This window comes from Myotis myotis, unplaced genomic scaffold (genome assembly GCF_014108235.1).
Source record: "Myotis myotis isolate mMyoMyo1 unplaced genomic scaffold, mMyoMyo1.p scaffold_m19_p_12, whole genome shotgun sequence".
In the NCBI taxonomy this organism is placed as follows: domain Eukaryota; kingdom Metazoa; phylum Chordata; class Mammalia; order Chiroptera; family Vespertilionidae; genus Myotis; species Myotis myotis.
Window position 1 is genome coordinate 73,581,354 of NW_023416316.1, and position 13,957 is coordinate 73,595,310.

The following is a 13,957-nucleotide window of genomic DNA, read 5'->3' on the forward strand; positions in this document are numbered from 1 at the left end:
GCACAGCAGCCCTGCACCAAGTCTTTTTTTTTAAATCTGAGTGTCACCACGAAGCGTCGCCCCTCCCCTTCCTGCCCAGAGCAGAGCACAGACATGTGGAAGGGAAGTCCCACGGGGAGTGGCAGAAGCCACCAGGAAGCTGGCCCTCTGGATGGGGAGGTCTGATTCTAGAGATGAGGACGCGGGACCAGAGAAGAGAGAAGACCTACTGGTGCTGCTTCTGATCCTGCCTGGCCCGCCAGAGACTCAGCTGTGAACGAAACGCCCCCTTCACAGCCTGCAAGTAGCTTTGCAAACTGAGCTCCCGCAGCAGGGCCCGCGCCCCAGGCTCCAGGGAGCAGGGGGATGCTGGCGGTGCCTCTGCAGGCAGGACCAGAGCAGACCTGGCCAGAGGGCTCGCAGACACTTCCCTCATTCCCTGGGGTCGCTCACCAATCTCCACGGCAATCGCCTGTAGTTTTTCCAGCGTCCGGCTGATCAGCACAACGTTGAGGCCTTGTCTTGCTAGCTGGGGGGGGAAAGCCAAGAGAGAGGAGACAGTCAGCAGACAGGAAGGCCTGACTGAAAGGTGAGTTGGGGCATCACCCACTGGGTCCCAAGGCGAGGTGCTTGCTTTTTCTGGGTTTAAATGTGCAGACATTTCTGCGTTCTGAGCAAAACAGCCGCCCTGGGCCAGGCTAAACATGACATAATCCTGCTTGTGTTTATGACGTGTGAGGAACTAGTCCATGTTCCCTTTTGTACAGACCACAGCCTGACATCCTCTCATCGGGACCGCTTGGGCGTGGATGGTGCTGGAAATCAGGATTTGGAAGAAGCTATGCTATCCGAATATATAAAAAGGCCGGGGCTGTCACAACCAAAAAACCGGATGGATGACCGGACAGCAGGCTGCGTGGGGCGACCAGGCCGGCAGGGGGGACAGTGAGGGACGACCACATGACTGAACAGCAGCTGCGTGGGGCGACCAGGCCGGCAGGGGGGTCAGTGAGGGACGACCACATGACTGAACAGCAGGCTGCGTGGGGCGACCAGGCCGGCAGGGGGGTCCGTGAGGGACGACCACATGACCGAACAGCAGGCTGCGTGGGGCGACCAGGCCGGCAGGGGGGTCAGTGAGGGACGACCATATGACTGAACAGCAGGCTGCATGCGGCGACCAGGCCAGCACAGGGAGTAGAGGGCAGTTGAGAGCAACCAGGCTGGCACAGGGGGCGGGGGGGCAGTTGAGGGCAACCAGGCCGGCAGGGGGGGCAGATAGGGGTGATCAGGCAGGCAGGCAGGTGAGCGGTTAGGAGCCAGCAATCCAGGATTGTGAGAGGGATGTCCAAGGGGTCCCAGATTGGAGAGGGTGCAGGCTGGGCTGAAGGGATCTCTGCCACCCCCACCACCACCACCACCATACATAAATTTCATGCACCGGGCCTCTAGTACTTTACATAACAGGCCCCAGGCAGCACTGCTCCATAAAGACCCGATTCCTGCAGCACCTTCTGAGCTGCTTCCTGCTCACAAGAATGTCCTCCTTGTGGTTCACTCTGCACAGACATGCTCATGCCTGAGCCCTGTCGCCTGCCCTCTGGCTCCCAACTGGACGGTACGTGCCTGCTTCCCTGAGACCTGTAAGGAAGTCTCTTTGGGATAGATACTGCCTGACTCCTGGGGCCCGAGGGACGCAGGACGGGAATGGCATGCATTAACGCGGGCTTCGCACCGAACAATGCTACACGCGAGCAAAATTAGAGCTTTGCCTGAGGACAGAAGGAAAACCAATGATCGTGCAAACAGGCTGATGACATTTGAGTTAGTGACAAAGGACCCAGTTCATTAAAATCTCTCTATGGTTTTAATTAAATGCCTTATACTGTTACTTTTTAAATTGTGGCAAATTATACTGAAAGGAATTCTAGGGACAAAATAGGCTGATTTGGGGAATACAGAGTGTCCATGGGGGAGGCATGCATATGTGAAGGATGAGCAATTAAAGCAATTAGAAGGTAGATCAAAAGCAGCCCTGAACTGAGCAGTTTGGAGACGCCAAAATGCTTATCTTACTTGTACAACGGACAGAAAAATGCCACAGGAGGACGGAGGAAGACATACATTCACGGAGGATATAGAAAAGTCACAGGATAATGGATCGAAGAAAACATATTTTCACAGAGAACAGAGGAATGTTATAAGACAAGGGGAGAGGAAGAGGGGGCGCCACTGGGCTTTGGCCTTTGAAACTGATACTGTGTAACAAAGTAACCAATGAGGAAAGCATGGGGGCCCTAAATTAATGAAAGGTCCAATTAGAGAGGGTCAGGTTCAAACAAAGAACTGCAACATATATAAACTGGAGAAAAGGGGCACGAGGAGGGATTTCTTTTTCCATTTGAGAGAGAGAGGGGAGAGAGAGAGAGAGAGAGAGAGAGAGAGAGAGAGAGAGAGAGAGAGAGAAGCCTTTCCCATTTGGGGGCCCCTCCCTAAGGGGGTCCCCTTTGGAACACCTCTGCCCAGATGGAGTTTGTATATGCTTCCAATAAACTTCTACATTTTTATTAAAGAAATGTGTTAGTCCATGAATTTACTCTTCATCTTCATCAGACAAGAAGCCACAAGAAGTCTGTACCCCGAAACCCATGTTTCAATACACAACAGAGAATATGCCATGTTGACAAATGTATGGGATGTTTCATGAACTTGCATGTCACCCTTGTGCAGGCCCAGGTGCATCTTCTCTATATCATTCCGGTTTTAGGACATATGTGGTCAAAGCGAGCACTATGCCAGCATTGCAATGAGGAATTACATGTTATAGGAAACATAAGAAGCCGAATTAAAGACTGTACTATAGGGTCTACAATAACCAATAATTCGATCTTCAAGCCACTGGTCTCAGAATCACCCAGGAAGATGTCAAAAAACACCAATTCCTACCAAAACCATCCAAATAAAAATCTCTGGGGTGGAAGCCTCAGCGTTTACATATTTTTCTGCTTTGATTTATTAAATTATACTATTGAATACACCAGTGCATTCTCATCGTAGAAGGCGTCCCTGAGGCCACCACAGTGCCATTTCCTCACCCACCATAGGCTCTCCCTGCCTGGAGTTTGGCGTTGATCCTTCCTAACGTTATCTCAGCATCTACACGCACATATTAGAACATACAGAAGTAAATGTGTGTGTTGTGGGTTTTCTTTCTTTGCACACTTTACAAATGGCATTGTAAGTGCTACCTTTTTAACGTGATGCTGTGTCTCATCCCTGAGCATTGACCCATGTCCACATCAGTTCATGCTGAGACACTTGACTCTTTTTATTGCTTCCAGGTGCTTATAGCTCATATGGGTGAGCATTTAAGCTGTTGTCAAGTTTTCTTATTACCAATACTGCCACAAAGAAAACCTTTCTATGTAGCTCCTTGTATATACAAGTTAATCAATTCCTAGAGTAGATAGACAAGTGGAATTGTTGTGTTAAAGGGTATATGCTTTTTAAATTTTAACAGTATTGCCCCAATGTCCTCCCTTCAAACTGTGCCATCAAAAATACAATTATAGCTATTTCTCCACTCTCTGGCCAATAGTTTATATTAACAAACTTTTCAAAATTGTCCAATCTAATGGTCAAGAAATGATATCCTTTTATTGCTTTAATTTTTCCAATTAACAGTGGGGCTGAGTATCTTTTTGTATGTTTATGTGTGAAATACCAGTATATACCCTTTGACCATCCTTCTACTGGGTTTTTGTCATCCTATCTAATAAAAGACAAAAAGGGTAATTAACCATACCTCTGCTATGCTTCCCATTGGCTAATCAGCGAGATATGCAAATTAACTGCCAACAAAGATGGCAGCCGGCAGCCACGCAGCTGAAGCGAGCAGGAGGCTTGCTTGCTCCAGTGATGGAGGAAGCCAAGGTCCCCCGCCTGCCGCCACCCGGCTCTGAGCCCAAAAGCAACAAGGTTTCAATTATAGAAGCTAAACAAACCCCAGATAGCTGCTTTCAGCCAGCCGTGGCCTCAGAGCTGGGAGCGCCAGTGATGGCAACAATGTTTCAATTATAGAAGGTAAATAAATCCCAGAATTAAAAAAAAGAAAAAAAGGAGAGGCTCAGAGCTTCAGTCGCCAGTCGGCCTGAAAACGGCCTTCAGCCCCTCACCCAGACTGGTCAGGCACCCCAGTGAGGACCCCCACCCTGAAGGGGGTGTGACCAGCTGCAAACAGCCATCAGCCCCTCACCCAGGCTGGCCAGGCACCCCTGTGGGACCCCCACCCTGATCCGGGGCACCCTTCAGGGCAAACCAGCCAGCCCCCACCCTTGCACCAGGCCTCTACCCTATATAATAAAAGGGTAATATGCAAATTGACCCTAACAGGAGAACAACTGGGAATGACTGGTCACTATGACACACACTGACCACCAGGGGCCAGACGCTCAATGCAGAAGCTGCCCTCTGGTGGTCAGTGCGCTCCCACATGGGGGAACTCTGCTCAGCCACAAGCCAGGCTGATGGCTGCCAGTACAGCGGTGGTGGTGGTAGCCTCTCCTGCCTCCTCAGCAGCGCTAAGGATGTCCGACTGCAGCTTAGATCTGCTCCCCGCTGGCAAGTGGACATCCCCCAAGGGCTGCTGAGCTGCCAGAGGGATGTCTGATTGCCAGCTTAGGCCAAATCCCCGGAGAGCAGGCCTAAGCCAGCAGGTGGTCATCCCCCGAGGGGTCCCAGACTGCAAGAGGGCACAGGCCGGGCTGAGGGACCCACCCCCCCACCCCCCCACCCCCCCACCCCAGCGCGTGCACAAATTTTTGTGCACCGGGCCTCTAGTTTTCTTATAAATTCGTAGGAGGTTTTTTATATATTCTGGGTAATAATTATTTGCCTACTGTATATGTAGCAGTGTTTCTCCTTTGTTTATGGTGTCTTGGCATACATGATAGGTTATTTTAATGTTATCAAGTTTGTGACTTGATAGGTTTAATTTTTTTCTTATGATTTTCTCTAACTCCAAGGATATAAGTATATTTTCCTACAACCCTTCGTAGTTTCTTCAGTTATTGTCATTTATTTTTGAAAAAGGTGTGAGGTTGAAATCATCTAGCACTATATTTTTCAAAATGGGTGGCTAATTGTCTCAACGACATTTTTCTATTTGTCCTTTCTTTCCTGATTTGAATGCCAACTTAGTCATATGCAAAATTTTCATAAGTACATGGGTCTGTTTCTGTTTTCACTGACCTGTTTGTTATTTAAATGACATGGCCACTTCTGATTTAATCATAATCTTACAATAAAGCTTTGGTATCTGATGTCTGATAGAGGAAGTCCCTACCCTGTATTATTCTCTTTCAAAATGTTATTTTTTAATCTTCTTAGTGTGATTTTACAGATAAAGTTGTATATATTTTAAAGTATTATGTTAAAATTAGAGACATTTAGGTGGAAGTTACATCTTGGCTGTAATCAGATGTCTCATCCATAAATATGGTATCCATTTATTCAGATTTCATACATTCTTCAAAACACTTTTAAAGTTTCTCCATGTAAATCTTGGACATTTCTTGTTAATTTGCACTAGTTAGGATAACATTAGCTGCTGTAACAAATAACACCAAATTTCAGTGGCTTAGCACAAAGAAGTTTGTGTGTTGTTTTTTTTTTGTCTTATGTAACAGACTCTATTCCGGGGCGGACCTCCATCTTTATGAAAGTGAGTGTGGTAGATGTGTCTTCTCCCACCATTTGCTCGTTATTAAGCTAATTATGCCAATTCTAAGTTTTACAATGCCCATGCCACAGCTTAATTTTCTTGTGTACAAATGTTTATTTTACAACTGCCTCTAGCCTTTGTAGTTTGTTCTGTAGGTAACATTACCCCTAAGCTTATCACATTAACAAGGTCATAATGCACACATTGTGATTTAAAAAATTTAATTTTGCTGTTAAATCGTTAAGGAAAACATCATCCCAAACTTCGATACGGGCAAAACATTAATGCTTGGGTTGTTTATTAACACCACCCTCGAACGTTTTCCAATAGCTGCCTGACCTGGTCTGACGCTGCGGCAGGTAACCACTGCCCTGGAACAGGGCCAGGGACAGAGGCGTCTGCGGGCTCGGAAGCTGGCCGAGAGGCTGACCCAGGGGTGGCGCGATCACCGCCCCGTGGAAAGGGAGCCCGGCTGGTACCTATCTTGCCCATGTGATTTCACATTCCTTTCCCGACTGACTGCATACAGCCCCGCTTATCAAATGCTCTCCAAGGAGCTCCTCTGTCTTCCTGCTGTATGCTTCCTAGCTACGTTAAATAAAAGTCCAACAAGTTTTCACAGGTTTCCTTGTACTTTTAAAATATTAGCGATCCTTTGAGTTATTTGGCTAAGTGAACACAATGATTACACTGTAATCGTAATATCTGCAGGATTTCAGAAGTGTCCGTACCGCTACGCTCCATTAAAGACAAGAACACCAAGAGGAGTACATTAAAACCGGGCTGCATGCTATCTTCCAGAAACACACCCAAAACATACGGTTGAAACTGAAATGAGAAAAACCATTGCCTATATCTATGGAACACCAACCAAAAGAAAAAAGGCACGGCTTTGTCAATATCAATCACAACAGGCATTAAAGCACATGAGTATTACTAGAAATACAGACTAGTCCGTTCATCAGGAAGATACAGCAGTTCGAACCCTGGGTGACCCATAAAACAGGGCTACAGAGGCCTGCATGGAGGGCTGAGAAACACACCATCAGAACTGGCCAACAATTTTTAACTTCTTTTAAAGGTTTTCATTTTTAATTGTATTAGAAATGTGAAATTTAAAAATCAATAGAACAAAAAATGAAAAATTTAGTAGAAAAGCTGAAGAATAAAATTAATGAAATCCTTCTGTAGACAGGAAAGCAAAGAGCCAAAGAAATAGAAATTATGAGGAGGAAAAAAGCTAATAGGGGATGAATAATAGAAGTTCCAGAAATAATATTACCCGACATCTGAATAACTAGAGTTCCCGAAAGAAGAGAGAAAATGGAGGAGGAATGTGAATTTCCTGGGAGGGGCGGCTCCGCTGTGTCCCCCACCACCCAGCCTCTCGGTATTTCTGCTCATTTCAGATATAGCTGCCGCCCCTTCCCAGTGATTTTGTGAACTAGGTGGTAACCGTTGATAAATGTGTTTCGTGCTAAAGTTTTCTAAACATGGTAAGAGAATGTTTTCAAAAAAAAAGTATGTGCCAACACATTTGAAACCTTAGGTGTCATAAATGTATTTCTTGAAAAATATAAGTCCAAGACTTATTCAAGAAAAATTAAAAACCCAATAGTCATATAGTCACTAAAAATAATAGCAATAATCAATATGATATATTCATATAAATAAGAAGTGATGCTGATAATGATATAAGTAAATAGTTTAAATTGTCCCACAAAGAAAACTCCAGCCACAGGTGGTTTTACAGATAAACTCTATCAAACATTCAAATAAAAAACCCAATAATTCCAAAAGGATAAAAGAGATAACATTTCCCTATTCGGTTCATGAGGCTGCTATCACCTCAACGCGGAAACTTTGGAACCTGGCTGGAGGCAACGTTACCGAGCAATGCTGCCTCTGCCTAAGTTCTGAGCCCGCAATTCTGCTCCTGGGCACGTTCTCGAGGAGCCCTTAGGAGACACAGACAATGCATTTGTGGCAGCAAAGCAGAGACGGCAGAAAAGATCTTCAACAGAGGTAAGGGTAGCTAAACCGGGACATATTTACATAATGGAATACTACATAATTATGAAAATGAGTGAACCGTGTTCTACACACATCAGCCTGGATGCATTTCAAAGGCATGCTATTGATCCATCAAAAGCAAGTTGCAGAAGACATCTGAATCAGTTTGCATGGAAATCAAAACAAGTGGTGCAACCAACACATTGTTAGGGTCACGTGCATATGTAATAAAACGCTCTAAGTAAGGACATTTTAACACAATGATCATGATCTGTGCTTACATGAGTGGAGGTAAGGGAGGGACACAAAGGCATGTTGTGACTATGGAATGTCTCAAGGATGAGAGTGATGTTCTATTTCATTTTTTAAATACATTATTATTGATTTCAGAGAGGAAGGGAGAGGAAGAGAGAGATGGAAACATCAATGATGAGAGAGAATCATTGATCGGCCACCTCCTACACACCCCCTACTGGGGATCGATTTGCAACCTGGGCATGTGCCCTTGACCAGAATTGAACCTGGGACCCTTCAGTCCACAGGCCAATACTCTATCCATTGAGTCATACTGGCTAGGGCTGGTGTTCTATTTCTTAAGCTGGGTGATAAGGGACACAGTACTCATTTTATTATCTTTCGTAATCAAGCCTATGCATTACACACACACACACACACACACACACACACACACACACACACACACGTCATGGCATAGTACAATGAACCTAAGGTACTCAAAACCTGAAACAAAATTAATGGGTTGAAGGCAAGCCACCCAGGAACAAAGCAATGAATCCAGGGGAACATAAAAATAATTAAAAGCTACAGTTTTCAATTAAGGCAAGATGAGAGAGAATGAGCTGAGAGTGCAGCGGGAATAATTTAGACTCGAGCAATGTAAACGTTCGGAAGAAGAAATTCCTTGCTGAGACGGCGTAAGGCTCCATCATATGTGCCAAGTAAGTGTGTGCTGACAGTCAAGAGCAGGGGCGGCAGTTGTTTTTCCTGGCTGGTCTGAAGCAGAGCTGGGAAGTGAATTTCCTCCAAGGCCCAGCTCTGTGCCGTTCCCTTGGCTTCCAGGAGAGCTGCCTTGAGAAGAAGTCTGACTGCTCTTGTCTGCCACCCTGGGGCTGGAGCAGTGCCGGCATCCATGCCACCCCAGATGTTGGGGGAGGCACTAGAGCTGCCCAGATGTGGAGGCATAAAAACAGACAGTCTTAGTCATGCATTTTGCTTCTAGCATTCTCTGGACATTAACAGCCCAGAGTACAGGTTTACTTACATACATCAGAGTGACAAAAAGTAAAATGTACAATATTTTAAGTTATATTAAATGCATACTTTACATAAATATTAAAATGTATAGTAATGTGGAATGGATTAAAATTGGTTCTGCCATGTAGAGAACAATTTGGCAATGGTACCCAATATTTAAGTGCACATACCCATGAGCCAGCTCTCTTACCGATAGGGATGTATATGTGAGTGTGTACATGTTCAAAGGTGGATCTTAAACATTATTTGTAAAAACGAAAATGAAGAACCTCAGTGTCCATCCCTAAGAAGCTGATAAAAGTGACAAGGCACACCCTGGGATGAAGAGGCACAAGGTCATTAACAAGGACGCAGGTGTCTGTATGGCTTTGCTGAGGCAAGAGCTCCACCCTGGATTAGTAAAGGGATAAAGCAAAGCTGAGAGCAGGTTGTGTAAAGCAGGACTCCATTAGCACTGACATGAGTAAGAACTAAACGTGCAGGTGTGCACGCTGGCGGAGACCGCTAGGGGGCGCTAACACCTGCCATGTCTTCACGGGCAGGTGGCGAGTGACGCCTGGCCTTTCTTGCCCGGCTTGGCCACAGGACTGAGTTCTGTCTGCGGGCTCTCAGGACACAGGCATGCTCATGGCCCCGCTCTAGCTTTGAAGACCAGAGCAAAGGCCACAAGACGAGACAGAAGGAACCTGAGCACAGCCACCTGCTCATCAGGAAAACCAGGACTGTCACTGGGTCTCTCTGTCACCACAGCCAAACCTCGCCATCTGTCAGCGCCCTTACCTGTTATGCCCAGAATTCAAGATCCCCAAGAAACCATGGAAGGGAGTCAGTCCGATGCAAAAGCAGAAGGTCCTTTATTGAGTTAGCTAACCCGACCCGGGCCTCCAGTTGCCGCAGAGACCGGAAACCGAGTGCCACCCATGAGAATAGTGAAGGGAGGGGAGCTGGCTGTGGGCCCTGCCGATTGGCCAGGCGCAAGTCGGGTCTTGTTAAATCCTGGGCATGGCCAGCAGGGGCCTGGGCTCGGGAAGAAGGCACTTTTCTGAGCACATGGCCTCTGCCCCATCATACCCACGGAGCAGTATGGCTGCGGCAACAGTGGCCACCCCCCAGCCAGGCCGGCATCAGAGGAGCCAAGGAGGGAGCAGGGACTTTCATCACAGCCCCCCCTCCCGCCCCCGCCCCACCCCAACATCAGCAGAACCTGAACTTCTACCACCACTCGCAGTGCCAAGGCTCCCTCTCCCTCCCTCCCTTCTCCTGGGAGATAGCAGGGAAGGCAGAGAGGGCGGGGCTTGCACCATCACCCCCCACCCCAACCCCATGCTAAGGAGGCCCCTTCCCCAAGTGCCCCTGGAGGCTTCCTGGGAGCAGTGAGGGGGCACTCTTGCCTCTCCCATCCAGACTGACCTAATGGGGTCACCCCGACCCCAGCCCATAGGAACGAGGCAGCAGCGTGTGCCAATGAAGGCCAAGGGGGAGACCTGGCCTCCCCTCACCCGTGGGCACAAGTCGGCCCCACCCCTGCCGCAGCAATACTGGCATAGACCTGAAACAGGAGATTTAATACCACCCAGAGCCTCTAACATAAAATCAGAAATGTCCAAAATTCGATCAAAAGTCACTCATCGCACCAAGAACCAGGAAGATCTCGATCTGAGTGAAATAAAAATAATCAACATATGCCAGCATTGAAGTGGCACAGATGTTGGAAATATATGACTAGGATTTTAAAGCAGCCATCATAAAAATGCCTTAATGAGCAAGGATGAACACAATTAAAACCCATGGAAAATACAAAGGTTGAGCAAATAAATAGAAGATATGAGAAAAGAACAAAATGGAAATTTTAGAACTGAAAAATGAATGACTGGAATAGTTTAGGTTTGTTCAAGTCCCAACAGTTTCTGTCAAGTGCCTGCCATGCACCTTGCACTGTCCTCTCACACAGGTGGTTTGGCATCTGCCATGATGAAGGCCTCGGGGCAAGAAAACACCTGGGTGCTGCACTGCTGTTGGATGTAGTTTTCACGACGCAAACGCGTTTGATTCTATCTTTAAGGTGTCACTGATTTTTTAACAGTCGTCCTCATAATTCCTAAGATTCCACTAGTATTTCTTCTTTTGTATTTCACATTGTTCAGTATAATGACACTAGTAAGAAATAAAATACATAGGAATTCCAGGAAACAATACTTTATTAAGGGAATTTGTAACAATACAGTAATAATAGCATGTAAGCCTGTATATGCTATAAAAGTATTTTTAAAGGCACCCATCTATTCCCTAGGTATCTGTCTATCGATCAATCAATCTATCTATGGATCTATCTGCAGAGCAACAAGAAGCCTGGAGCGAAATACTGAAAGACACTAATATTGCAGCGACTCGGCCCTATCAGATCCTCTCTTTATATAATAGTTGTAATGCCCCTTGATCTTCGTGGAATTAAAGTCATAGATAATATGTTGTGTCTACACAACTAATGTTTTAAATCAATATATGCCCTAAGCATAATGTAAAGGATACATAAAAGAAAAGTAGTTTATACTTTTTTGAAATTGTGCTTAAGTATATGATGCTTGTGGTACAATTCCACTAGAAAATAACAATGCCCCTGTATTTGTAAAACAACTCCTAAGGGGAGATACTGCCACCTTTGAATATCATTGCATTTTTTAAAGGTATCCAGGGAGTGAGATTATGACTTTCAAATTTCCTTTTTTACAGAAAATATGTCCCTTCATAATGAATGTCTGTTGCTTTATAACGTGCTCAATACAAGAGGCAGAGAAGGCCAAGAACACAACTCACCTCAAACGAATACGCTTTCCCAATCCCGTCTCCTGCTCCAGTGATCACTGCAAAAAGCAGAAATGGTTTCAAAGGAAAGAATTAACCTTTAAAGTCCTCTATCTAGCTGGCCATGTGTTCTTGCAGGCCGCCTCCCTAGGACACAATATTCCAAAGCACCCCTAGCCGGTTTGCTCAGTGGATAGTGTGTCGCCCTGTGGACTGAGGGGTCCCGGGTTCGATTCCAGTCAAGGGCACATGCCCTGGCTGTGGGCTGCAGGAGGCAGCCAGTCAATGATTCTCTCTCATCATTGATGTTTCTATCTCTCTCTCTCTCCCTCTCTGAAATCAATAAAAATATATATTTTTAAATATTCCAAAGCAGCACTCAACTTCCCTCACTAAACGTTCACAATGAAACTTTTTTTATTCCTTTTGAGGGATTGGTGAGGCCATGAAAACACACTCCAACATGAAACAAAGCACCCCAGGCGGGGCACGGTTCCTTCAGGCCCCATAAGGGTTCAGACATCTCCAAGCCTTAACGCATCAAGGGCAAGCAGTGCACCTGCTGTCTCTCTACCCACACAGCCAGCTGTCACTGTGGGACATTTCAAGGTTCCTCCTAAAAGTCCAGTTCTCCTCCCCCTTCCCTTCTCCTCCCCCACAGACCAGCGGCAATCAATGTCCATGGAAGGCAGGGAACTTAACAAAGAGGAAAACACAGAAATGCAAGAAGAGGCTGAAATAAAACGAGGGCCCTGCAGAGTCAGTGCTCAGTGGCCTGTTGATTCGTATAGAACAAGCAGATGGGCCTTCTCATCCTCCGCACCCAGCACTCGTAGGTGAGGGCAGGCCAAGCTGTGCACGCTCCCAGCAGCACCCTGGCAGGGGCACCGGGCTTAGTAACTGCTAATGGCGTCATCTGTGTAATTAGGCACCTCTGAGCGAATCCAGGGTGTTACCTGCCCCTCTTACTAGAAGTACCACGCTCAGGGTTATTGTCACCACTTCCCCTCTCTGACGGGGGTATCAGAAATCACCCAGGACGAGGCCGGTGCTATAGTTAAGATAATGGCATCAATAAATGGCTGGCATCTATCGAGAGCTTCCTTTCTGCCAGGCACTGCTTCAAGTGTTACAGATGCATCATCTCAATATTCAAAACAAGCCCTAAAGTAGGGACCATCATTATTCTTAATTCCTAGATCAGAAGCCAAGAGAGAGGACATTCTTAACTTGGTCAAGGTCGTGCTGCTCAGTGATGATGATGGATTTGAACACAGGCTGGCTGACTTTGCGGCCACAAGTCTATTAAGATGCACCATTGACATGATTAGCCAACCAACAACAGGGCCCCGAGGAGTTGACATTTCAGTCTCTAGTAATTGGATCTTCTTCTTGTCTCCCCGCCCCCCATTTGACCTGTATTATCTCCCAATATCTGCCTATGCCCACGGACATTTTACTCCTGCTAATTATAACACTATTCAGGACTGATTCAAAAGACAGGTTAAGATTATGTTTTTTGAGTGACAAATGCTGAGTCTCTAGCCCCATGTGAACTGTTTTCGCAACGAGTGTCCTTAGAGGGCTTTGCCCAGCACTGATGGGCAGCACTTGCAGAGTTCACAGCACCCTCACGCATGGGCATTTGCATCTGTAAGAGCAGAGCATGTGGGTCCGGACCCTCAAGGTCGAGCACCCAGCAAGTTCAGGGACCCAGCGTGCAGCCCCCAAGCGAGGGAGCATTCACACGTACTGCAAATGGAACATGCCCCAGTTCAAAACCATTTTCCACTCCTAACAATTTCTATATCGTAATTTTTCCGTTTCCATTGCTGAAGATGTAAGAGTGCCACTTTAGCAAATAAGGAGGCGAGATGCCCAGTTACGTTTGATTTCCAGGTAAACAACGAATAGTTTTTAGTATAAATATGTCCCACACAGCATTTGGGGTGTCATACACTACAAAATTACTCCTTGTTTATCTGAAATTCAAATTTAACTGAGAATCCTGTATTTATCTGGCAGCCCTATGAAGCGGCTTATGATTTCTCCTATTTGGCTTGGCATGGTATTTCTAAAGCTGCTTAAATTTTTTTCCTAGGCCATTGGATGTCTTGGTGCCCAACTTGGAAATGTAACGTGAAACCACCGCCTCCTGCTTTCTTT

General features: G+C 46.2%; 1 protein-coding gene and 1 non-coding gene across 2 annotated transcripts in view; both read right to left on the minus strand.

Annotated features, from left to right (window-relative positions):
• The window catches only part of HSD17B3 (hydroxysteroid 17-beta dehydrogenase 3), a 47,132-nt gene that overhangs the window by 22,824 nt on the left and 10,351 nt on the right, over nt 1-13,957 (minus strand). The window contains exons 2-3 of the mRNA XM_036331418.1: nt 11,804-11,850; nt 433-508 (exon numbers count right to left, since the gene is read on the minus strand). Of these exons, the coding sequence (XP_036187311.1) occupies nt 433-508; nt 11,804-11,850 (123 nt within the window). The remainder of the gene's footprint in view (nt 1-432; nt 509-11,803; nt 11,851-13,957) is intronic.
• On the minus strand, nt 2,665-2,770 carry LOC118667770. Its single transcript, XR_004971364.1, has one exon. It is a non-coding gene; the product is annotated as a U6 spliceosomal RNA (small nuclear RNA).